This window comes from Elephas maximus, chromosome 3 (assembly GCF_024166365.1).
Source record: "Elephas maximus indicus isolate mEleMax1 chromosome 3, mEleMax1 primary haplotype, whole genome shotgun sequence".
NCBI lineage: Eukaryota > Metazoa > Chordata > Mammalia > Proboscidea > Elephantidae > Elephas > Elephas maximus.
This window is the reverse complement of record NC_064821.1, coordinates 148,588,428-148,613,274: the sequence shown is the minus strand read 5'-3', so window position 1 is coordinate 148,613,274 and position 24,847 is coordinate 148,588,428. Positions and strand designations below refer to the sequence as shown.

Sequence of the window (24,847 nt, the reverse complement as noted above, 5' to 3'; positions counted from 1 at the left end):
ATCTGTAGGCTGAACGAATAATCCAAGAAACTGGGCTGTATGAAGAGAAACTTGGCATCAGGATTGGGTAAAGACTCATTAACAACCTGAGATATGCAGATAGCACAACTTTGCTTGAAAGACAACTTGAAGCACTTAATGATGAAGATAAAAGACTACAGCCTACAGTATGGATTACATCTGAACATAAAAATCCTTACAACTGGGCCAGTAAACATCATCATGATAAATGGTGAAGAGATTGAAGTCAAGGATTTCATTTTACTTGGATCCATAATTAATGCCCATGGGAGCAGCAGTCAAAAAAATCAAACCACTCATTGCATTGGGCAAATCTGCTGCAAAAGACCTCCATCAACTGTTAAAAAACAAAGATGTCACTTTGATGACAAAGGTGTGCCTGACCCACGCCATGGTGTTTTCAATCACTTCATATGCATGTGAAAGCTGGACAATGAAAAAGGAAGATCGAAGAAAAATTGATGCATTCCAATTATGATGTTGGTGAAGAATATTGAATATACACAATGGACTGCCAGAAGAATGATCAAATCTGTCTTGGAGGAAGTACAGCCAGAATGCTCCTTAGAAGCGAGGATGGTGAGATTTCATCTCACGTATTTGGACATATCATCAGGAGGGACCAGTCACTGGAGAAGGATATCATGCTTGGTAAAGTAGTTTGTCAGTGGAAAAGAGGAAGACCTTCAACGAGATGGATTGACACGGTAGCTGCAACAATGAGCTCAAACATAGTAGTGATTGTGAGGATGGCACAGGAACGGGCAATGTTTAGTCCTGGTATACATGAGGTCAGTATGAGTTGGAGTTGACTTGATGGCACCTATCGACAACCTGGAACCCCGCTGGTGCAGTGGTTAAGAGCTATGGCTACTAGCCAAAAGGTTGGCATTTCCAATCTACCAGCTGCTCCGTGGAAACTGTTCTACTCTGTCCTTTTCGGTCACTATGAGTCGGGATTGACTCAACAGCAATGGGTTTTGGGTTTTTAGCCACAATCTGTTGATGAGCATTTGGACTGTTCCCAGCATTTTGTAGATATAAACAATGCTGCTATGAACATCTATGTGTATGTTTTTGATACAAGTTTCTCTAAGATCTGTACCTAGGAGTGGAATTGCTAGGTTGTAGGATATAATCATGGAAACCCTGGTGGCATAGTGGTTAAGTGCTACAGCTGCTAACCAAGAGGTCAGCAGTTCAAATCCACCAGGCGCTCCTCGGAAACTATGGGGCAGTTCTACTCTGTCCTTTAGGGTCGCTGTGAGTTGGAATCGACTCGACGGCAACGGGTATGGTACAGGTAGGTTGTAATCATATTCAGTTTTAAAAAATAATACCACATCCTACTCCCTTCCCGCAAAGTGATTGTAACATTTATAAAAACCAAACCTCTTGGTGTCGGGTCGATTCCGACTCATAGCCGACACTATAGGACACAGTAGAACTGCCCCATAGGGTTTCCAAGGAGCAGCTGGTGGATTCGAACTGCTGACCTTTTGGCTACCAGCTGAGCTCTTAACCACTGCTGACCTTTTGGCTACCAGCTGAGCTCTTAACCACTGTGCCACCAGGGCTCTGTAACATTTATACACTCCTACAAACTGGATAGGATTATTCGTCGTCTGTATTCAGGCTAACAGTCTTAATTTGCTTTTCTCTGATTATTGATGAATTTGAGCATCTTTCCATATTTACCATTTGTGTTTCCTCGACTGTGAAAAGCATATTTATACCTTTAACCTGTGTTTTTTTATCTTTTGATTGTTTTTTCATCTTTGTTCATGGGAATTCTTTATTAAGGATGCTAATTGTATTAGTCATCTCTTGCTGTGTAACAAATTACGTAAAAATTTAGCAGCTTAAAACAGCAATCCAGGATTCCAGCAGTGCCTCAGCATCTCTAACGAGGTTGCAGTCAAGCTGTTGGCCAGGATTGCAGGCATCTCAAGGCTTGGGTAGGGCTAGGGAGTCCACTTCCAAGCTCATTCATGTGATTGTTGGCATCCCTCAGTTCCTCGCGGCATGTTGGCCAGAGGCTTCAGTTCCTTGTTACGTGGCTCCCCATAGAAATGCTCACAACATGACGTGGAGCCCTGGTGGCGCAGTGGTTAAGAGCTTGGCTGCTAACCAAAAGGTTGGCAGTTCATATCCACCAGATGCTCCTTGGAAACCCTAGTTCTACCCTGTCCTTTAGGGTTGCTGTGAGTTGGAATGGACTCGACGGCAACGGGTTTGGTTTTTGGTTTGAACGTAACATACCACTTCTTCTGCCATATGCTCTTGGTCACATAGACCAACCCTGGCACATTGTGGGAGAAAACTGTGTACTGGTGTGGATACCAGGTAGAAGGGAACATTGGGGGCCATATTTGAGGCTTCTTACCACACTAATCTTTTATCAGTTTTATGTGTTCATAACGTCTACCCTGGGCGATGCCAACAGTTAATGTGCTCGGCTGCTCGTTGAAAGGTTGGAGGTTGGAGTCCACCCAGGGGCTTTTCAGAAGAAAGGCTTCTCTGGCAATCTGATCTGAAAAATCAGCCCTTGAAAGCCCTATGGAGCACAGTTCTACTCTCTCACAACATGGGGGGTCACCGGGAGTCAGAATTGACTAGTAAAAAAAAAAGTGGCAACTGGAAATACCTGCTGTTTTTTTGCTTATGATGTTATTTTAATGTAGATTGGTCAGCCTTTCAGAATTAGTGCCTTTTTTGCCTAGTTTAAGAAATTCTTCCCTGATTCAAAGTCAGAAAGACATTCTGTATTTTCTTCTAAAACTGTTAGGGTTTTGTCTTTTACTTGTAATTTCTTAATTCATCTAGATTTTACTTGGTATATGAGGCAAGGAACACTTTTTTTCTTTCATTTCAGTTGTTCAAGAATCATGTATTAAAAAGTCATCCTTTCCCCACTGATCAGCAATGCCATTTCTGTCATGTCAAATTTCTAATGACAGTTTCTTAATGATGGAGCTTAATAATGAGCTTTTATATGTGGTAGAACAGATCCCACCCTCCAATCTTTTATTTTCCTAAAATGGTCTTGAATATTCTTAGCTATGGAAAACCTGGTGGCGTAATGGTTAAGTGCTACAGCTGCTAACTAAAAGGTCAGCAGTTCGAGACCCCTAGGCACTCCTTGGAAACTCTACGGGGCAGTTCTGTGTCCTATAGGGTTGCTCTGAGTCGTAATCGACTTGACGGCAGTGGGTTTGGTTTGGGTTTGGATTCGGATTCTTAGCTATATAGGTTTTTGAAAAAGCTTATCAGGTTACGTGAAAACTCTTGTTAGGATTTTGATTGGAACTGCATTGCTTTAAAAAAACTTTTTTAATTTATTATAAAATGCACATTCGGAATAATGCATAATGTGCAGCTTAAGTGATTAGAAAGTCAACACCCAAGGCAGGAAATAAAGCATTGCCAACACCCCAGAAGCTGCCACATTGCTGTTCAAAATCACACCCTTTTCCCTCCCTTTACTCTCCTCTTTATGGACTCTCAATCTGTCTTTATGCTTTAACTGTGTTTCTTGTAAACAGCATAAGGTTGTTTTGTTTTAAATCTAGTTGACCATCTCTTTTTATATATATATAGTTTTAAGTGAAATTTTACAAATCGTTAGTCTCTCATACAAAAATTTATATACACCTTGCCGTGTACTCCTGGCTGCTCTCCCCCTAATGAGACGGTATACTCCTCTCCACCCTGTATTCCCCGTGTCCATTCAGCCAGCTTCTGTCCCCCTCTGCCTTCTTATCTCCCCTCCAGACAGGAGCTGCCAACATAGTCTCATGTGTCTACTTGAGCCAAGAAGCACACTCCTCACCAGTATCATTTTCTATCTTATGGTCCAGTCCAGTCCCTGTCTGAAGAGTTGGCTTTGGGAATGGTTCCTGTCTTGGGCTAACAGAAGGTCTGGGTTCCATGACCTCTGGGGTCCTTCTAGTCTCAGTCAGACCATTAAGTCTGGTCTTTTTATGAGAATTTAAGGTCTATATCCCACTGTACACCTGCTCCATCAGGTTTTCTCTGTTGTGCTCCCAGTCATGGCAGTCATTGGTTATAGCTGGGCACCATCTAGTTTTTCTGGTCTAAGGCCGGTGTCTCTGATTTATGTGGCCCTTTCTGTCTCTTGGGCTCATAATACCTTGTGTCTTTGCTGTTCTTCATTCTCCTTTGCTCCAGGTGGGTTGAGACCAGTCGGACCATCTCTTATTTTTAACTGGCAGTTTCAGTCATTTACATTTAGACTGATTATTGGTAAGTTTGGACTTATTTCTGGCATCTTACTTTGTGTTATTTGTCCCACTTTGCTTTTTTCTTTAGACGAGATTATCTTCACCAAAGTTTGTAATTGCCAGAACTGGAGTTTGAATCCATCCAGGTCTTCTGAAACCAACTCTACTTTGTCTCACCATTCACTCTCTACCAAGCCAGAAACCTTGAATTTTTGGTACCACTTTATTAATTTTGGTTTATCCTCAGAATAAGGTGTCTAAGGAAGAGGCGAGGAGGTAGAATTACTGTACTGGGATAAGGTGATTAATATTAAAGAGGCTGGATACAATCATTTCACAAAAAGGTATATTTTCATTCATGACTATTTACATTTTTCATATTTAAAGAATATCATACAACTGATACCTTCTGAAATGTGTCATGCTTTAAAAAAAACTCTTCTATTTACACTTATCTGACATGGAATCAAAAACTAAAAATGGTCAAATACAGTGATAATAGGAAGAAACCAGCCAACACAGCTAGGTCTCCTCTTAAAATTTGCCAATCAATATTAGCAATAGTTACCTTCATAATAAATTATCATTTATTTAAAAATCAGTAGTAATTTTAAACAATTCATAAATAAGTGTGTTCTGTGCAATTTACATGTTTAATATCCTGTGGATACTAAAAGCTTGTATATTGTCAGATTTATGCTTTATGACTTTATCAAATGATAAGCTTTCCCAAAGAAGAAACTGGAGAAGCTTGAAAGAATATCCTAAGGTTCTCTGGAGGTTTGTCAGGGCTCCGCCTGCTTTACAGGAGGGGGTTCCAGTTTACGTGAGAGCGCAGTTAAAATCTGGTTGAATTTCTCATATCTCTCTGTCTGATTGACTTGTGCACCTTTGCTGCCCCATAACAATCTCATTTGAAATTCAGTCTTGAAGATTTCACTCATTTCTTCATCTGGCTGAAAACCTAATAAGGAAAAAAAAAAAAAGTACAGTTTCTGCCAAAACATTGTGTTAGAAACAACCAAAATCTCACTCATTTCAAGTAGGATCAAAATGAACTTCATCTCTCAGAACTTTAAAAACACCCCCAAAGAAAAAATAGAGGGTCTCTTCTACGTAAGGGAGGACAGAGCCTACCCTCAAGGACCTGAGCACCTTCAGAGAAGGAATAACAAATTCACTAAAACAAGACAGAATGAACTGTTGTGTGGACAAGCCACATGCTGTGGGAAGAAATGTCCATAGTATCTTTTTTCTTTTTTTTATAGCTTTATTGATGTATAATTTTCATGCCATATGATTCACCCATTTTAACTGTACAGTTCGATGTGTTCCAGTGAATTTATACAGTCATACAACCATCACTACCACCTGTTTTAGTTTTAGAACACTTCCGTCACCTTAGAAGCTTCCCTGGTACCTCATTGCAGTCAATCCCGGTTCCTACCTCAGACCCCAGCCAGTCACTGATAATGCCGTCGTTATTTTGCCTTCTCTAGAAATTTCACATACCTGGACTTGAACAATATGTACTTTTTTGGGTCTGGCTTTTCTAATTTAGCATGATGTTTTTGAGATTATTCTCTATCGTTGCTTGTTACCAGTCATTCATTCCTTTTTATTGTAGAGTAGTATTCCGTTATATGGACATACCGCATTTTGTTTATCCATTCACCAGCTGAGGCATATTTGGATTGTTTCCAGTTTCTGGCGGTTATAAATAATGTTGCTGTGAACATGCGTGTACAAGTATTTGTGTGGACACGTGTTTTCATTTCTCTAGGAGTGGAATTACTGGGTCATATGGTAAATATGGAGACCTGGTGGCACAGTGGATAAGAGCTGGGCTGCAAACGAAGAGGTCGGCAGTGTGAATCCACCAGCCACACCTTGGAAACCCTAGGGGCAGTTCTACTCCGTCCTGTAGGGTCACTATGCGTTGGAATTGACTTGATGGCAATGAGTTTAGTTTTGGGGTTTTTTGGTATGGTAAATGTAAGGGGCTCTGGTGGGACAGTAGGTAAGCTCTCAGGTCAGTGGTTTGAACCCACTAGCTGCTCCGTGGGAGGAAGATGTGGCAGTCCGCTTCCATAAAGATTAAAAAAACTAAAATTTACAGCCGTGGAAACCCTATGAGGCAGTTCTACTCTGTCCTGTAGGGTCACTATGAGTCAGAATCAACTCGACAGCAATAGCTTTATGGTAAATATGTTTAACTTTTAAAGAAACTGTTGTCAAGATGGCTGTACCACCGCTGTATTCCCACCAGCAACATCTGAAGATTACAATTCTGTACATGCCACCAGCACTTAGTATTGCCATTCTTTTTAACTGTAGTGATTGCACAGTGGTATCGCACTGTGGTTTATTTTACATTTTCCTAATAACTAATAGGAGCCCTGGTGGCACAGTGGTTAAGTGCTCAGCTGCTAACTGAATAGTCGGTTGTTCGAACCCACCAGCCGCTCCACGGGAGAAGATCTCCCATAAAGATTTACAGCCTTGGAAACCCTACAGGGCAATTCTCTGTCCTATAGGGTTGCTATGAGTTGAAATCAACTAAGGGCAATGGGTAATGACTAATAATGTTGAATGTCTTTCGCTGTATTATTTGTGTACCTATTCTAATGTGGAAACCCTGGTGGCGTAGTGGTTAAGTGCTACGGCTGCTAACCAAAGGGTCGGCAGTTTGGATTCGCAAGGCGCTCCTTGGAAACTCTATGGGGCAGTTCTACTCTGTCCTGTAGGGTCACTATGAGTCGGAATCGACTCAACGGCACTGGGTTCGCTGGGTATTCTAATGTGTCTATTCAAATATTTCGTTTATTCAAACTTTGTTCTTTCATTATTGAGTTGTAAGAGTTCTATATATATTCTGGATACAAGTCCTTTATCAGATACATGTTTAGCAAATATTTTCGTCTGTGGCTTGCCTTTATATTTTCTTAAGCAAAAATTTTTCACTTTATCAATTTTTTCTGTTGTTTCATGCTTTTTTGTGTCCCAAGAAATCTTTGCCTAACCCATGGATACAAAAAATTTCTCCTAAGTTATAGAAGCTTTACACTTTAGCTCTTATGTTTTGAGTCTGTGATCCATTTTGGATTAATTATTGGGTATGGTATGAGGTAAGGATCAATATTCCTTTTTTGCAGTTGGATATTCAGTAGTTCAGCACCATTTGTTGAACGACTATCCAATGAATTAATTACCTTGGTACCTTTGTTGAGAATCAGTTGACAGCCATATGTGTGGATCTGTTTTTCAACTCTATTCTGTTCCGTCTAAGAAAAGATCTAGTCTACTTAAGGCCAGGAATGCTCAGGCAAGTCTGTTAAGAAGAGGAAACCTCTAGCCAAAGAGCTATAAGGAGTTGTGGTTCTCATCGTTTATTATTTCTGGAGTAGCCTTCTCTGTCATTAAATGTATCCCCACTACTGGATCATAGGATCTGGGTGGCAGACAGGACATTAGAAGCCTCTTAGTCCATCCTTCCTAGTATGACAGAATATCCTTGACAGAGAAGCAGCCAGAGGCCAAATGATGACTTCCATTCAGTCAGGTAACATGCTTACAACCCTTGCCCTGGGCCGGGTGCTGGGGATATGCTGGTAAATTAAGCAGATCTCTGCCCTTACTGGGTCACAGTCACTTCCAGCAATGGAAACTTGCTATATAAACTTGTAGCAGGATTGACTGAGAAATACCATTAGATTCGTCTAAAGAATAGCGTAGAGCACACTTCTCTCAAAAGCCAGCCTAATATATTGGCTTATGTAACATCCAGTGTAATAAACTGGCTTTACATAAGTAGGTATTCTAATATCTGTTGAATTGAATTCTGTGCTGTCATTGGCTGAGTCCCCACTGCCAACCCTGGAGAGCTTTTCTGAGGGAAAAACTGAAACAGGTATGTGGTGCTCAAGCCTACTCCAGCAGACACAGTACCAGTTGTTCCAGTCTCTACATTCTGGTTCTGATGCAACAGCATTCTTTTGGGGGTGAAATGATTAGGCCCCTCCTGCCCCATATAGTTCTACCCCACCCCATATAGTTGACTTCGTGGGTCAAACTGTGGGCCCTTGAAGAATTTTAAAAATTATATAACCAGGAAGAGAAAACAGCCCTGAAGACTGCCTTGGTACAGCATTCCTTCTCGCACTTGCTTCCTGACTGGTCTTGCCTGCAAGCCTTCAGCCCTTCAGACCGTCACACAGATACCAGAGTAATTTACGTTAAATCTGACCATGTGATGCCTTCCCTCAAAACCCTTCCCTGGATTTTCCTCAGCCACTGTCTTTGATGGAAAGATCCTTCTCATGCTGTATCCACCTCCTTCTTCAGCCTACTCGGCCATTTCTTGTCACACTTTACATTGAGTCCAAACCCAGATACTTGAGGTTCCCCATTTTTTCCCAAGCTCTTACCTCAATGCCTTTGCTCCTAGTGTACCCTCTGACTGAAATCCCCATCTCTAGTTTTCTGGCTACCCATCTTTTGTCCTTTACCAATCAATGGAGGTGCTCTCCTAGGAAGTTGTTTCCAGGTGCTTCCCTGCATCTCTCACCAGATGTTTTGTTTCCTAAGTGCTCCCATGGTCCACTGCACGTACCACAACGTGCTGAAGTGTCCATTTTATTTCATTCCATTGCCTGTAAGCACCTTGAGGACATTCATCTAACACGGTGCTGGGCACATACTAGGGCTGCGATAAATGTTTATCAAGCTGAGGGAGCTGCTTTCGTTACCATAGTACTTGTGGCCACTGTATACAACACTTTGCCCAGCACTTCCCAGGGAGCTCACTCCCCATTGTTACAGGGGAGAGAACAGGGATGCAGGGAAATGAAGCCTAGATAAAACTCCAGCTTCTAGTGTTGGCCCATCCCCTTTCTAGTAGGGCTTATCAGAGATACCAACAATACGCAAGCTGACCAGTTTTCTTGACCCTTCCTCTCTTGTTTATTCTACACCACTGGCAGAGCAGAAGACATAGAAGAAAGGAAAAACAGGAGATTGGAGTCTGTTAGGAATTAGGAGGAAGCAATGGATCAGTCACATAGGAAATGGAACACCCAGGCCTTAACCTTTCCTACTTGGTCTTTTTCTAAATGAGGACATCCATGCTCTTTTATTCCTTCAATTCGCTTCAATTATAACATAAACAGCAGCTTAAAAAAACAGCCCTTACCTTCCAGGATCTTCTCAGCATTCATCCGGTAGGTGTCCGCAGCCTCCACCATGAGTCGGGCTGTTACCAAATGGTTCAGCATGATCTCACAGCTTTGGTCATTTTTTTCCCACATGTCAGTTCCTTCGAAAGTGACAGCCTGCCGCTCCATTAAGGTCACAAGAGGCATCAGCAATGGGACTGATATGTTGTTTGGGGGAACACATGTGGATTCTGAAAAACAAACAGGAGGGAAGTTTTCCCTACCATATTTTTCCTCAAAGTTAAGCACAGAATGAGGCAATTGGCAGCCAGTGTCTTGTTTTAGCCACTGCAAACCTGCAGCGAACAGTGCAGAGAAAAGGCTTGGTGACCTGTCAGCAATCCTGCAGACAAGCCCGGGCCTCCTCACATGCCCAGCCAAATGCTTTACTCAAACCAGAACAGACACGACCTAACGCACTTAACAGGCCAGCGGGCAGCCGCCGGGGCTGTGCGCACTGCCCCGCCGCTCACCTCGGCCTTCGTGCAGGAGTTTGCTGAAGGGCTTCAGCTGTTTCTCGTAGAGGATGGCGGTTTGGGTGTACTGGTGCCGCAGGGCAGTCCATGTTTTTTCTAACCTTGTGATCTGGAAGAAAGCAAGCTGTTACCATTTTTGGAAAAGGTTCTTTTCAAAATTGCCTTTTTGCTTAAATTTTGGAATAAGTGAGAAATGGACATAGTGAAATAATGTCAAAGAAGTTCAAGGAGTGTACAGAGAAAAACTCATGTCAAACCCTCCCCCCGCCACCATCCCTTTAACGGCCCATCTCAGAGACAACTCCGCTCATCAGCTTCTCACACGTGTATATCTGTACACACACACACACATCTTTTGAAAATAAACACCACATTACTTCTTGGAACAGCACTGTTCCTTACTTGGAAATCGTTCCATTTAGTACATATAGAACAGCCTCATTTTGTTAACTGTCTGCATGGTGTTCCACTTTATGGATAAACCATAATTTAGTCTTCTATAGGTTTTTTATAGACAAGAGTTTTACACATATTTTGCTATTACAAAATTACCACAGTAAAGATTTTTGCCAGTGTGTTCATGTGTGGAAATATCTGGAGGATGCATTTCCAGAAGGGGCACCGCTGGATCAAAGGGCACGTCCTTTAAATGTTGATGGGAATTGCCAGCTGTCCTCCCTAGAGGCTGTTCTGATGTAAGAATGTAGGCATGTAAGGTAGAGCAGGTTAATGTTACTTGTAAGTAATGTCTGTGCCACATAGAAGATTGCCCAGACCCCATGATGCCACTCCTCATTCCTTTTCATTTCTTTTGGGACAATTTAGTCAACATCAGTATACTCAGCTGACTGTGACTGCTATGAGATACATGATCCCCCGCTCACACCATAAAACCAGCAAGCCTAAGTGTCTTATGTTCTCTACATGAAATAAGGGAGGGAAAAAGAGCACTAATATTGACTTGGCACCAGGTACTTCACACGAGGAATCTCATTTAATCCTCACAAAAGCCCCATTTTACAGAGGAGAGGGGAAAAAAACTCAGAGAAAAGTGGTAGAGCTGAGATTCATTTCCTGGGCCTCTAGGAGCTCCCCATGTACACCAAGAGGAAGGTGAGAAGGGGTTCACACTTGCAGACTTGCTGGGAGGAAAGGCTGTGGCAGGTCTTCTCTGGCCACCCACCGTGGTGCCCTCTTTCCCCAGCCTCCTGCTTCTTTCCCTCTCTGCCCCTACAGCTTCCTCTTTTCTGAAAGAAGCCCTTGTTCCTCAAAGCAGAGAGAAGAAGGAGGCCCATGTGGCAATAGTATATGTGCAGGTTTGGATGATGACGTCTGGAAGGGACACGAATCTCACCTTGGGTTTCCCCTGCCAGTCTTCCAGTTCTGCCCACTTCCCTCCCGTAGCAGCGCCCTGGCTCATTCAGGCCCTGAATGTCCTGGAGGACTCTAGAAGAGTCTGAGGCTGCTAGAGGGAGCTGCCAGTGAAGGCGCATGAAGGTGGTTTGGAATAAGTCCTTAACCACTGAGTGCGATGTCACGGACGGCAGCCACAAAATGATCCCACAAACCATTTCCCTTTACTGCTCAGGAAGCTCTGGGCTGGAGGGCTACGTAGTCAGCTTCGCCTGCTAGCTCAGCTCTCAGTGTGACAGCCGGTTTGGGATGATAGGAAATAAACACGGTGCAAATTAGAAACACCTGAATAAAATATTATGACTCCTGAATAGCCTATTATAGCAGAAATCAGTATATCATGAAAATATTTGTGAATTTCTAGGTTGCTGATTTCAAATACTGGTCCTACAGAATTCCAGTATACCTAAAGATTTAGAAAGCTATAGCTCTTGAGATATATGTTAATTGGAATTGACCCCCCCAAAAAAATTCCTGTTATAATTGGAATTGACCTCTCCCCTAAAAGCCATGAGGCCGTTCAGCTTCTCGTGTTTAAGGTGATCTTGCTTTAATGCAGGAAAATTGTGTTCCCACCATGTTGTGACACGATGTCTTCCCAGTGGCAAAGGTAGATTATCAGCAAAGGCCTGGCAGGATTTTGGGTACAATCTGGGGCTATGAAACTGCCAAGCTCAATGACCGGTGTTTTTGGAGTTACTGGTTGCAGATTCAGCTGCAAGACCATAACCTTGTCCTCAAGTCCTCAAAGCCCCTAGGGCTTGGGAGAACGGAAAGGGAGAGCCCACTGTGAGCAACGAGAAAACAGGAAGGACTTCTGTGAGGCCCATTTGATTTCAAATGCATGTTTTCATGTTCGATGCCCACCCTGTCAAAGCAGATAAATTTAAAAGTCTGACTTCAGAAACTCTAATAAAAAAAATTAGGGGGTTATGTGTCAGGTGGGCCTGGAATCGGAATATTTTTTTACCAGGAGAGTCTGTTTTAGGTGACCCATATGTTAAGAAATACCTCCCTAGGGATTCTCAGAAGCTCTCTCCATGTCTCTGATTCCCAGACATTCCCCTAAGCTGCCCACATGCCTGGTGATCCAGCCTCTTGGGCAACACACTTTACCCTGATGCATCATGCTGATTGGTTCTTTGGGGGCATCGATATTCTTGAGGATGACTCCTCTTCCTAGACATCACAGAGCAAGCGTGGGCCACCGGCAACTATCCACTGAAAACAAAGCCAGAATACTCAGGACGCTGCGCTCAGTTGCCCCCTAATCTAAGCAGCGCTCGTTGAGATTCAATTTACCTTTTGAGATGGACTGAAACAGTTTGTGATTTGATACACAGGGGCTCAAAAACCTCTTTACAGAACAATAACTATGCACAGGCCTGTGGGGCCACACAAAGCAAGTGGTCTCGTACCTGTGGCATTTCCAAGGCCTTCATGATGGCTGAGAAGGAATAGAGGTCCCCCATGGAGTCTTTCAGTTCCACTGCCACCTGGATGATCCTGTTGAGAGTGGCTGCTCGGTCTTCCAAAGTGCCCGTGCAGCCCAGAATGTCCACTGCAATGCCAATCGCCATGGTGTTGTGTCTGAGAGGGAGGAGATCAGCGGTCAGGCCCAGGGCCAACGGGTCTTAGAGAAAAGTAAACCAAAGGCCAAACTGACCACAAAAAGGGCTGACTTTGCACTATTTGCTGCTATCACTATGAAATGTGCCAGCAGGTAGAAGGTTTGGATAGCTGGTCTCAGCAGAGAGACTGTCCCCACCAGGCTGGCTGCAGCAGGACCTCAGAGACAGTGCCATGTACAGGCAGAAAGAACACGACAGGGCCAAGTTCAGGCCTAGACTTGGGGGCATGAGGACCCTCCTGGGATGAAGCTGCTCAGGGTGCATGTGGTTCCTTGCACCCCTGCCATGAGCGGTCCAAGGAGACACCAGACCACCCCTCCCGCCCCCGCCAACACACACATACCGGGAATCCTTTGGGAGGCCCTGGGCCACTCCATTGAACCCCCTGGCCTGGGGAATGATGGGGCAGGAAAATGAGAGGAGATGCCTGACCCAGGAAGACGACAGGGCATGGCATGGGAACAAAGGAAGGAAAGAGAAGATGAGGATGGGGTGTCTCCGCCTGGTCAAGAGGCTAAAAGGTGAATGGAGATGCAGACAAAGACTGAATAGCTGACCAGCCAGAATGCGCCTATAGGGCCAGACCCTAATAAAATCTAAATCTCATTTCTAACAATCTGCCCTTTTCTCATCTTGAACTACATGGGTCAACTTCTTAGACCCAGGACAGGAAGCAGGGTGATCTTTACATGACAACAGGACCAATATTAATGGGGTCGGAGAGTAGTCTCCTTTGTTGGTGGCTGACAGCACAGACCGGGGAGTTTGCTGCACTGGCCAGGATCATCTCCAGGAAATTTCTTCCAGGCCATGGTACAAGTGCTACAGGCGAAGCCCCAATTCATAGCTATGGTTACTAAAATACAACATGCTCTGTGGCCACATTGTCATGAAAGTTCAAGCTAAGGATGTTCTCCACTCCAAAGTGTGTTGTGGTCTCTCTCCTGGAGCAAAGGGCGGCAGTGATTCAACCAGTGCCTAGCATTACTTGTTTTTCTGTTTGTTAAATGAGTAATGAGCATTATTGCCTGCTGTCTCTGAGAGTGTTTGTATATGTTTGTATGTATGTATGGTGCTTACACTGTGACCGTAGGCTATTACTTAACTCCCTCACTCCTCAAGCTTCTTCATCTGTAAAATGGGATCAAGGGTGGTTGTGAGAAATAAGAGATTGTGTGGGTTTGTAAAAACAAAGTGCCTGGTACTGGCAGGCACCTAGTAAATCGTAGTTTTATGTACATGTCTCTCCCTCTATATCTTGCTTAATTTTGCCTGTTGGTCTTCTTAAGCCTGTCTTTTCCTTTTATCTTTCTCAATTAGTCATAATAACAGACTTAAGGCGTGAGTGTGTGTTTTGGCCTAACATATTTTTTTAAAATAATTTTTATTTTGCTTTAAGTGAAAGTTTACCAATCAAGTCAGTCTCTCACATGTAAACTTATATGTATATATATATATACACACACACACCTTACTACATACTCCCATTTACTCTCCCCCTCATAAGTCAGCCTGCTCCCTCCTTCCAGTCTCTCCTTTCGTGACCATTTCACCAGTTTCTAACCCCCTCTACCCTCCCATCTCCCCTCCAGACAGGAGATGCCAACATAGTCTCAAGTGTCCACCTGATGCAAGTAGCTCACTCCTCATCAGCATCTGTCTCCAACCCATTGTCCAGTCCAATCCATGTCTGCTGAGTTGGCTTCGGAAATGGTTCCTGTCCTGGGCCAACAGAAGGTTTGGGGCCCATGAGCACCGGGATTCTTCTAGTCTTAGCCAGAACATTAAGTCTGGTCTTTTTATGAGAATTTGGGGTCTGCATCCCACTGTTCTCCTGCTCCCTCAGGGGTTCTCTGTCGTGCTCCCTCTCAGGGCAGTCATCGGTGGTGGCCAGGCACCATCTAGTTCTTCTGGTCTCAGGATGATGTAGTCTCTAGTTCATGTGGCCCTTTCTGTCTCTTGGGCTGATAATTACCTTGTGTCCTTTTGTGTTCTTCATTCTCCTTTGGTCCAGGTGGTTTGAGACCAATTGATGCATCTTAGATGGCTGCTTGTTAGCATTTAAGACCCCAGACGCCACACTTCAAAGTGGGATGCAGAATGTTTTCTTAATAGATTTTATTTTGTCAATTGACTTAGATGTCCCCTGAAGCCATAGTCCCCAAACCCCCGCCCTTGCTCCGCTGACCTTCGAAGCATTCAGTTTATTCAGGAAACACTTCTTTGCTTTTGGTCCAGTCCAGCTGTGCTGACCTCCCCTGTATTGACTGTTGTCCTTCCCTTCACCTAAAGTAGTTCTTATCTACTATCTAATCAGTAAATTACCCTCTCCCACCCTCTCTCCCTACCCCCTCTGGTAACCACAAAAGAATGTGTTTTTCTCAGTTTAAACTATTTCTCAAGATCTTATAATAGTGGTCTTATACAATATTTGTCCTTTTGCATCTGACTAATTTCACTCAGCATAATGCCTTCCAGGTTCCTCCATGTTATGAAATGTTTACAGATTCATCATTGTTCTTTATCGATGTGTAGTATTCCATTGTGTGAATATACCATAATTTATTTATCCATTCATCCGTTGATGGACACCTTGGTTGCTTCCAGCTTTTTGCTATTATAAACAGTGCTGCAATAAACATGGATGTGCATATATCTGTTCGTGTAAAGGCTCTTATTTCTCTAGGATATATTCCGAGGAGTGGGATTTCTGGGTCATATGGTAGTTCTGTTTCTAGCTTTTTAAGGAAATGCCAGATCAATTTCCAAAGTGGTTGTACCACTTTACATTCCCACCAGCAGTGTAGAAGTGTTCCAATCTCTTCACAGCCTCTCCAACATTTATTATTTTGTGTTTTTTGGATTAATGCCAGCCTTGTTGGAGTGAGATGGAATCTCATCATAGTTTTAATTTGCATTTATCTAATTGGCCTAACATATTTTTATCTGTTGTATTTACTGAAGAGTTTTCTCACCTGTTTTCCAAATGCTAACACTGAATGAAACATTTTAGATATCTCTTTTTAAAGCAATCGACTGCTAATCGAAAGGTCGGTGGTTCAAAACCTCCATGGGATAAAGATGTGGCAGTCTGCTTCGGTAAAGATTTACAGCCTTGGAAACCCTATGGGGTCACTATGAGTCGGAATCAACTTGACGGCATTGGGTTTGGCTTTTTGGTTTTGTTTAACTAAAAGTAAACTAACTTCCCATGTTTCATTCAACTGATTCATTCACTACTGAGAGTTCTTTTTCTATGTTTTAGTGGCCTGTAGGCTCACTTTGAGTCAGAATTGACTTGATGACAACGGGTTAGTGGTCCTTAATAAATGACAGGTTCTCCTTCTTTAAAACCTGGTATTATGTCAGTAGTTAATGGGTAAGTCTATCCATTCATTCCAGCAGCCTTTGCCTAAGGCTCCTGTGTGCACCACAGTGGGGTGGCAAGTCTTTGGAGTGAGCTTGCTCCAGCGGCCACACATGGGTGGCACGCCAGTGCTAGTGGACGCCTCCAGCTCAGTGTGCTTAGAACGGGCAAGGTGGTATGTTAAGAATAAAGGTGGTTCGTATCTGACTTGTCAACATAAGAAGGTAATGTCCATTTGACACTTCAGGACCCCTACAACCTTGAACTTTATTTAGTAGACACACTGTAATCAATAAAACCACCACCCAGATTCTAGTAGGTAGATCCCACAAGCCAGCCTTGGGTGGGAAACAAGCTAAGGAGCCAGATCCTAGCCAAGCAGCAATCAGGAGACGGAAGAAGCGGCTGCTGATAGGAGTGACAGCCAAGAGAGAAGCCCCAAGCCTTCAGTCTGAGCTTAGAACACATGCCCCAGCATACCTAGTGATGCTGATAACTTAAGCTTTGGCCTGGAACTTAGGGAGTTTTCAGGCTGAAGGGTATGTTATGGCATGAAGAATGGGGAAGTGTGAGCTCATCTCTGTGGAAACCATGACCGCTCAGCCCAGACACCAACAGGGGAAGTTATGGGAGCTGAGAAACCAGGCCCCTGGGACATGAGGAGGCAGGGGATGCCTGGAGAGAATCTAAAAAAGTCTGATCAGTAAGAGGAAGAAAATTCAGAAGTGGGACCTCCTATGATTCCCCAAAGGCATTAAACAGCAGATGTGCCTGAACAGAAGTCCCAGAGTGGTGCAAATGGTTAACGTGCTAGGCTGCTAACCAAAAGGTTAGCCGTTGGAACCCACCCAGAGGCTCCTCAGAAGACAGGCCTGGCGACCTGCTTCCCAAAGGTCACAGCCTTAAAACCCCTATGGAGCAGTTCTACTCTGTACACATGGGATCGTCATAAGTTGGAAGCGACTCAATGACAAGTGGCAACGGGCGCCTGAACAACCATCAGCATGGTTGCTTCTTAACCTTCCTCCTCCCAGAAGTCTTCAGTTCAGCAGTCTGGGTGCTTTCTATGGGATGCATCTGTGGCTTTGAAGCCACAGCAACAGTGGCATTGGAGTCGTTTTACTAAAATCTGCTTTATCACCAACTAACCTCAAAAGCAGCTGCATCACATCCCACGCCCCACCCCCACCCCCAGTGCTATTTGAAACACCATGTTTACTTTCTAGGGGCTGACATCCTAAGACCGAGATATCCACCAGCCGTATGTGGCTATTCAAACGAAGTAGTAAAATAAAAAATTCAGTTCTCAGTTACATTAGCCACATTTCAAGTGCTCAGTAGCCACATGTGGCTAGTGGCTACCATAATGGCCAATACAGGTAACATGTTCAGCCATCACAGAAATTGCATTGGACAGTGCTGTCACCTAGGACATTCTGGAAAGCCATGGGCGGGCAGTCATGGCAACTGGAAAATTGTTGGAAAAAAAAAAAACTTCAGATAACAAGGTAACCCGTTGTCGTTGAGTCAATTCCGACTCATAGCAACCCTACAGGACAGAGTAGAACTGGCCCATAGGGTATCCAGGAGCGGCTGGTGAATTTGAACTGCCGACCTTTTGATTAGCAGCCATAGCTCTTAACCACTGCACCACCATGGCTCCAGATAACAAGGTAGTCTTGTGCAAATCAACTGTCATTTTTTGGTGTGTCAGAAAGGCCAGCTTTGGTGGTAGTATGAGACTTTAGTGCATACTTTTTTCCTTAAAAACATGCCTCACCGTGTCTTATTTCACACCTGTGTGTTTTAAAGACAGCGAATGTCCTAGCTATTCAGGAGAAGAGGGTGGGGGCCAAGTACACGAGAGCACCCTACAGGCAAAGCCACCCCTGGCCTCGACTCCCCCATGTGTCCAATCCTTAAAGAAAACATTCGGACCCTGTCCTTCCCCCACCTTCCCACAAACTCTGGCTTAATTCCTAAAGCAATCTTAAACTCGGAAGGGACAAAGCCGTCGTAGCTCAAGAACTCGGAGTGTCCATCTGTCTGCCGAACCCCCTGCTCCTGCCCCAGACTCACAGAATTTGTGACTTCTGTTCACACGGGCAAATCATGCCCGGCCTCAGATGATGGTTGTTCTCTTCATCCAGCCCCTCTTAGAGCAGGGACAGAAACGTGTTCTTTGTTCCCTGCCTTCCTCTGCGGAGTCTCTTTGTACATCTCCAGGAATTCTCTGGCTAATGCTTCTGGGAAAACTACCCTTGAGTGACGTGCCGGTGGCTTCTGGGGCCAGGCTGGTTCTGTGCCTCTCTCCCCCTCTGAAGCCTGCTGCTCTGCGAAGCCTGCCACGAGCTGAGAGGGTCTGGAATGCAGGTGACAGGAATGCTCACCTTTCAATTATGTCCAGGCGCAGCTGGTGTCCAAATGGCAAGGTAATGAGTTCCAGCCCTGAGCTCACGCCCATGTTCCTCTGCATCTCTTCAGAGACCTCGAGTATCCTAGCAACCTGTCAGGAACAAAAGTTCAAATATATTGTTCAGGAAGTGGGCTTGCTGCAGCCACTAATTTAGCACGTGAAAAGAAGTATACTAAACTGGAACAGTGTGGATACCCTTTACTTGCTGCATTTATTTTTTAGAGTAATGGCATCTGCAAAAGCTGTTTTTATATGATAGTTGGGGGATTTTAATACACACACTGAAATAGAAAACCCAGGGTTAAAAAGGAAGATTGGGGAGGGGAAGCTTCTAAATTAGTCTACAGACCCTGCAGATTTGGTGTTTCTGCTCAGCCAGAGAACAGCTGAGTTCTTCCAGCCTTTGTCTAACACAGGCTGGATCCTGCTGCCACGTTTTGTTGCCAACAGCAGGGCTGCATGTGTGCGGAGCCCAACGATGATCCCCTGTGGTGGAAAAGCAGAAATGCGTCCAAGCTTTCCTCTCCTGTGGGCTTCGCCATTCATGTTCTCACTTAACAGCCACGGCTGGCTGCTATTACCCGTAATTACGCCTCTCCTGGGCTCAGTAAATACGCCAGGCGTATGGAAACTATTAAAAACGTATACAGTGATTTGAAAGCCGAGCTCTCAAACACAAAAACACTCTTCTGAGAGGTTTTCCTTAAAGAAAATCTTTTGTTTGTTTGTTTCTCTCTCCATCTTATTATGTCTCACCCCATTCCATTCTAGTTTGTAATCACAGTTTACGGGAATCAGGTTAGTTGACAATTTATAGCTACAACTGAATGTGCATTTCTGAAACGGTACTAAAGATGCCTCTAGAGACCCTGATGTAATGCAACTAGCAGATACAAGGGCCCAACCAACACACGGAGGACATGGCACAATTTTGCTCCTTAACCTGCTGGAGTTGTCCTCCTGACTGTAATTATTTCTGGTGTGTGAGCAGTCCAGATGTCTTCGTAATGGGCCACAAAAATCTGGAAGTTTAGATGGTATTATTAACCCTGACCCTTAACTTCTGCAGTTAAGCAAAGGAACCACTGTCAGCCCTGGGGGAACGGGCATGTGGGAATTAGCTATCCAGTGGCAGACCCCAGAACAGGATGTGGAATTCATACTGTGGTCTCAGCTATGCTCTCTGGGCCTCAGTTTCCCCTTCTCTAACACAACTGCTAAGTTCACCTTTTTTCACGGACTTTGCAAAGGATCAAACAACCATAAGAATTCCAAAAGCCATTTGAAAACACCAGTTGTGAATCAGAGGCCATGTGGAAGGGAGGAAGATTCTGGCCCAACCTCAGGAAATTGGTTTACACCTTGTCTGTGGCAAGGCAGCCTGGGGCAGGCCATACACACCTCCCCTGTTTAGACAGCTGCCCTCTGTCAGAGACTCCAAACCCAGTACCTCTGCAGGGTGTCCTTCAATCAAGGCACTCTTGTATGCCGAGACTGGAAGGCTCTTCATTCATTCAGCTTTGCTCTGGAAGCACTAGCAGACATTCCATGCTCCCTGCTCTGAGAGAGAGGCCGCTCTGTTTTTCTTCAGTGTAGACAACAGTCACCCTGGTCACTTTTCTGGGGCATTACCAGCGCTGACACCTGCGTGCTTCAGGACTGAGCTACAGAACAAGGGGGCCCTGAGATCACACTGCAGGGCCTGGATCAGGTCCCCGGGAAAATGCCCGAGGTCATGGGGCTCACAGACCTGGAGGAAGGACTAACACTTATAGAGCATTCCTATGAGCTGGAGCCAGCAGGGCAGCATAACTGCCCTGTGATGAAGCCTTCCAGCCTCCCTCTGCCCACCAAACATTAGTCGTCCTAGCTCTGGAGTATTTCTGGAATCTGCCCATTCTTCCCCATTCCACCTCCTTGGGGGCTGTTGCAAGGGGAGCCTTGATAGAGGTCTGGTTGGACCCTGGTCACTCTCCCTGCAGGTCCCAAGGGGCCTTCTAAAACATAGGGAAATGGCCTGGCCCCACTCACTGTCTCTCCCACCCTCCTACCACGCTATCTCCCTCACTGAACATAAAGTGCTTTTTTGTTGTTGTTGTTGTTGAGAATATACACATCAAAACATACACAAATTCAACAGTTTCTACATGTACAATTCAGCGACACTGATTACATCCTTTGAGTTGTACAATCATTCTCACCCTCCTTTTCTGAGTTGTTTTTCCACTGTTAACATAAACTTACTGCCCACTAGGGTTCCTATCTAACTTTTGAGTTGCTGTTGCCAATTTGAGACTGTAAAGTGTTTTGAAGGCAGAACCTGGCCCCAGCCTGCAAGCTGGGATTTAAAAACACTGAAGGAGAGAACCATCAGCCTTCCCCTACCCTTGCCCTATCCCCATCATCTCTCCACAGAATGAAGTGCCTCTGTAAAACCAATCCCTCCCGCCATGGTTTCTGACATGCAGTTGCACGCTGCCTGGAAGATGCTTTCTGCATACTTCATCCAGTCAGCTCCAACTCAGCCTTCAAAACTCATCTTACATATGCCATCCCAAACCCATAGAGGCCCTGCCTCAAAGGCCCAACAGCTCCCGTGCTTTCCCAGCTAAGCATTTTCCCCGGGACTGTGGTCCCCATTCCTGACTCACTACCCACTCCACTGGAGCCTTCCCCTACCAGGCAGGCAGCGCCTCCAGGGCAGAGACATGGCCTGGCCTGGCCCACAGGGTGCGCTCAATCAAGGCTAGATACAATACACTAATCAACATTTACATACATAAACATCTGGCCAGGCACAGTGCTGAGGGCTTTACCTGCATCATCTCATTCAATTCTCAGAACCACTTCAGGGAACCGGTATTGTTAACCCGGTTTTATAATAACATGGGGAGAGAAAGACCTGGAAAGGAAGGTAGCTTTCTCAAGCCCTCGTAGCCTTATGGTAGGCAGGGTTCACACTCAGGCAGTTCAAACCTAGAGGCTGAGCTCTTAACCACTGGGCTGGCTCCTAGCTATGAGCGAAGAAAAGTAGCTTAGAGAATGGATGTGTACTCTGGGAATTGGGTGAGGGAAGCCAGGGCATTGCTCATTTGTAAATACTCACTGGACATTCCACCCCAGCCCTGACCCTAGCCAGTCCCTTGGGTGGGATAGGGGGGAGGGCTGGACCCTGTACTGGGCAGTAGCCCAGCACTACCCACTGTCCCAGTGGCCTTTTTGGGCATCAGCCCTGGGCTCCCAAAGGGTTCTGTCTGGGCTGCTGCTGTACTGGGGGTGGGGAACAACCACTCTTGTTTTATTTCCCTCTTAGAAAAGCTGGTTGTTAGCAACGTCCTAAAGCCAGCGGTTCCAGGAAGAAAGTAAGGAAATGGTGGTGGACTGGAGAGAGGAGGAGGGAAGACTGAACACAGCCCTGCCCTTGGGGTCTCGGGGAGGCAGAGTCCAGCTGCTCCTACTCCAGGCTCTGCCTTTATGCCTGGGGGCTCCGAGTGCAGCCCCTCTCCCTGGGGTTCTCCAGAGCAGCAAGAGGACTGGCTGCAGGTCTTTGAGTTGAGAAGAGACTAGGGCTCTGGCTTCGTGGCTGCCAAAGGAGGTGGGAAGGTTCCAGACTGTCCTGCCAAGAGTGGGCAGGCATCTTACCTCCTCCTAACGCCAGAAGGAAGAATGATAGGGGCACCTCTGCCAGCCTCCCAGGAATTACGCTGTTTTATAAACCTGGGCCCACGTTTCTACGATGGGCATCTGATGGTGAGAGCCCAGGCAGGTTCATGCTAGACTAGACTCTCACTCCTGGCCTGCTGGCTTGGTTCTTTCTCAGATCCAAGGCCCAGCATGATTTAATCCCTGGAAGAGAAATCCTCAATCCTCTCACCGCCCAAGCAGGTTTAGCTCACTGTAAAGTGAGGTAAGGATTTAACCACGGCAAGTTATCTGACCACCTGTGAGCCCTGCCCAAGGACGCCCAGCTGATCACATGGATGAGCCCTTCTTCCAGTGCATCCCCTTACCCAATAAGCAAGGTATGTGCAGACCCAATTGTGCCTTCCCACCAATCTGCAGTACACAATTTCACTGGTCTCCCACCACATAAAAACAAAACTAAAATTGCCGTTGAGCCAACTCTGACTTATAGCAACCCAATAGGACAGAGTAGAACTGCCCCATATGGTTTCCAAAGAGCACCTGGTGGATTCGAACTGCTAACCTTTTGGTTAGCAGCCATAGCTCTTAACCACTACGCCACCAGGGTTTCCAATCTACCTCCCTACATCCCTGGAAGAATCTTTTTAACATGTTGTCATCATGTGACTCCCTGCTTTAAATGTTTTGATGAAGAATTGGTTTTAACTCACAAGATATAGAAAGCCTTGACTCAGTGGGTGTAATAATAAGGACATTTATCATCTCACCCCACAAGTAACCTGGGGGAGATGGCTCCTGGCAGGCCAATTCAGTGGCTCAGTGGCTACAAGAAGCCCAAGTTCTTCTCAGGTCAGATCCCTTCAGGGCTGCAAGGTGGCTGCTGCATCCAGACACCACACGCCCAGCAGAAGAGACACTCCTTCCCCCTGTGTGTCTTTATAGGAATGAGAAGTTGTTCCCAGGACCCCCAGCTGACTTGTCCTCAAGATTCTCGGGCAAGAATTGAGCTGGTGCTCCTTCCTTCATCACTGGCAAGGGGACAGGATTTCCATAATTGCCTCTAAGAAGCGCAGAGCCACGGGGAGGATGAATCTCCTGATTTTAAAAAAAGGGGCTCTGGCCCTGAAACTATTGCCCTGAGATAATCTTTAAACCTTAAACCAAAATATCCTCTGAAGTCTTCTTAAAACCAGACAATAGTTTTTAGCTTAACTAGTAACAAAATTGTGGTGAAACCCATGTGAAATTGCTCACTAGAGATTAGCAAGTATGGACCTTGCTCAGTGCAAGCCAGCTGCACACCGTGTTTACTGGTTAATCCGCCCCTGCCCTTCCCTGATTCTCTTCTGGGGACCTACCTGGCAGAGGAGCAACAGCCCTCATCACCACCTCCCCCACCCCCTGCAGGCATGGACCAGATAAGCTGCCTAAGTGGTCCCTAGTAGTCCCTCAAGTTCTTGTTCTCAGGACACCTGGCAACTGTCTGATCTTCTGGGCTCAAGACTGTTTTGGGGAGGCCTCCATGCCCCCTCCCTGTGAACCCTTGATTCCCTAGGGACCTCCCTGGGGGAGTGCTCAAAGACTGGACTTCCTGCCACGATTCATGACCTAGGAAGGAAAACCCATTTCCTGAGCAAGCCCTGACCTTTGGAGCTAATTGACTTAACCGAGCTAAAGATGAAAAAGTTTTAAATCTCACTAAGGCCTGATCTGAGCCCTGGCGGCACAATGGTTAAGCACTCAGCTACTAACCAAAAGGTCGGTGTTTCAAACCTACCAGCTGCTCCTCAGGAGAAAAGACCTGGCGATCTGCTCCAATAAAGATTACAGCCTATGGGACAGTTCTCTGCAATACAGGCTCCCTATGAGCCAGAACTGACTCAGTGGCACCCAGCAAGGCCTGATTTTTCATTCAAAGGCCTCTACCAAGCCCACTCTGCCTGAAATGCCAGTGATCAAGAATTATCCCTCTGAATGGTGAGGCCGCCTGGGAGCCACCTATGAACAAAAGCCATCCTCATCTAAATGAAATGCTTCCTATCAAAAATGATGATGATGTAAACATGTATTTATTTAGTTGCATGGAAAGATAGTTCAACGAAAGACTTGGTGTTGGGAACCGTATGTACAAGTCTGGTGCCATTTCTGCACATACATATGCAATTATTTACATGTATCAATACAGGAAACCCTGATGGTATAGTGGTTAAGAGCTACGGCTGCTAAACAAAAGGTTGGCAGTTCGAATCCACCAGCCACTCCTTAGAAACCCTATGGGGCAGTTCTGCTCTGTCCTATAGGGTCGTTATGAATCGGAATAGACTTGATGGCAACAGGTTACAGTTACTGTTATTTGTAATACATGTAACATTGTTTGCATACAACAAAATGTAAACCTAGTTATCATCAGCAAAGTGGTTT

General features: G+C 45.2%; 1 protein-coding gene across 6 annotated transcripts in view; it reads right to left on the bottom strand.

The window, feature by feature from the left end:
- Positions 1 to 4,484: 4,484 nt before the first annotated feature.
- BCAR3 (BCAR3 adaptor protein, NSP family member) overlaps positions 4,485 to 24,847 on the bottom strand; it is a 250,806-nt gene continuing 230,443 nt past the window's right edge. For all 6 annotated transcript variants that reach the window (XM_049879745.1, XM_049879744.1, XM_049879743.1 and 3 more), the window contains 5 exons: positions 18,756 to 18,871; positions 12,786 to 12,957; positions 9,952 to 10,063; positions 9,457 to 9,669; positions 4,485 to 5,229 (listed from right to left, as the gene is read on the bottom strand). In XM_049879745.1, coding sequence (XP_049735702.1) covers positions 5,051 to 5,229; positions 9,457 to 9,669; positions 9,952 to 10,063; positions 12,786 to 12,957; positions 18,756 to 18,871 — 792 coding nt within the window. In that variant the 3' untranslated portion in view covers positions 4,485 to 5,050. The remainder of the gene's footprint in view (positions 5,230 to 9,456; positions 9,670 to 9,951; positions 10,064 to 12,785; positions 12,958 to 18,755; positions 18,872 to 24,847) is intronic.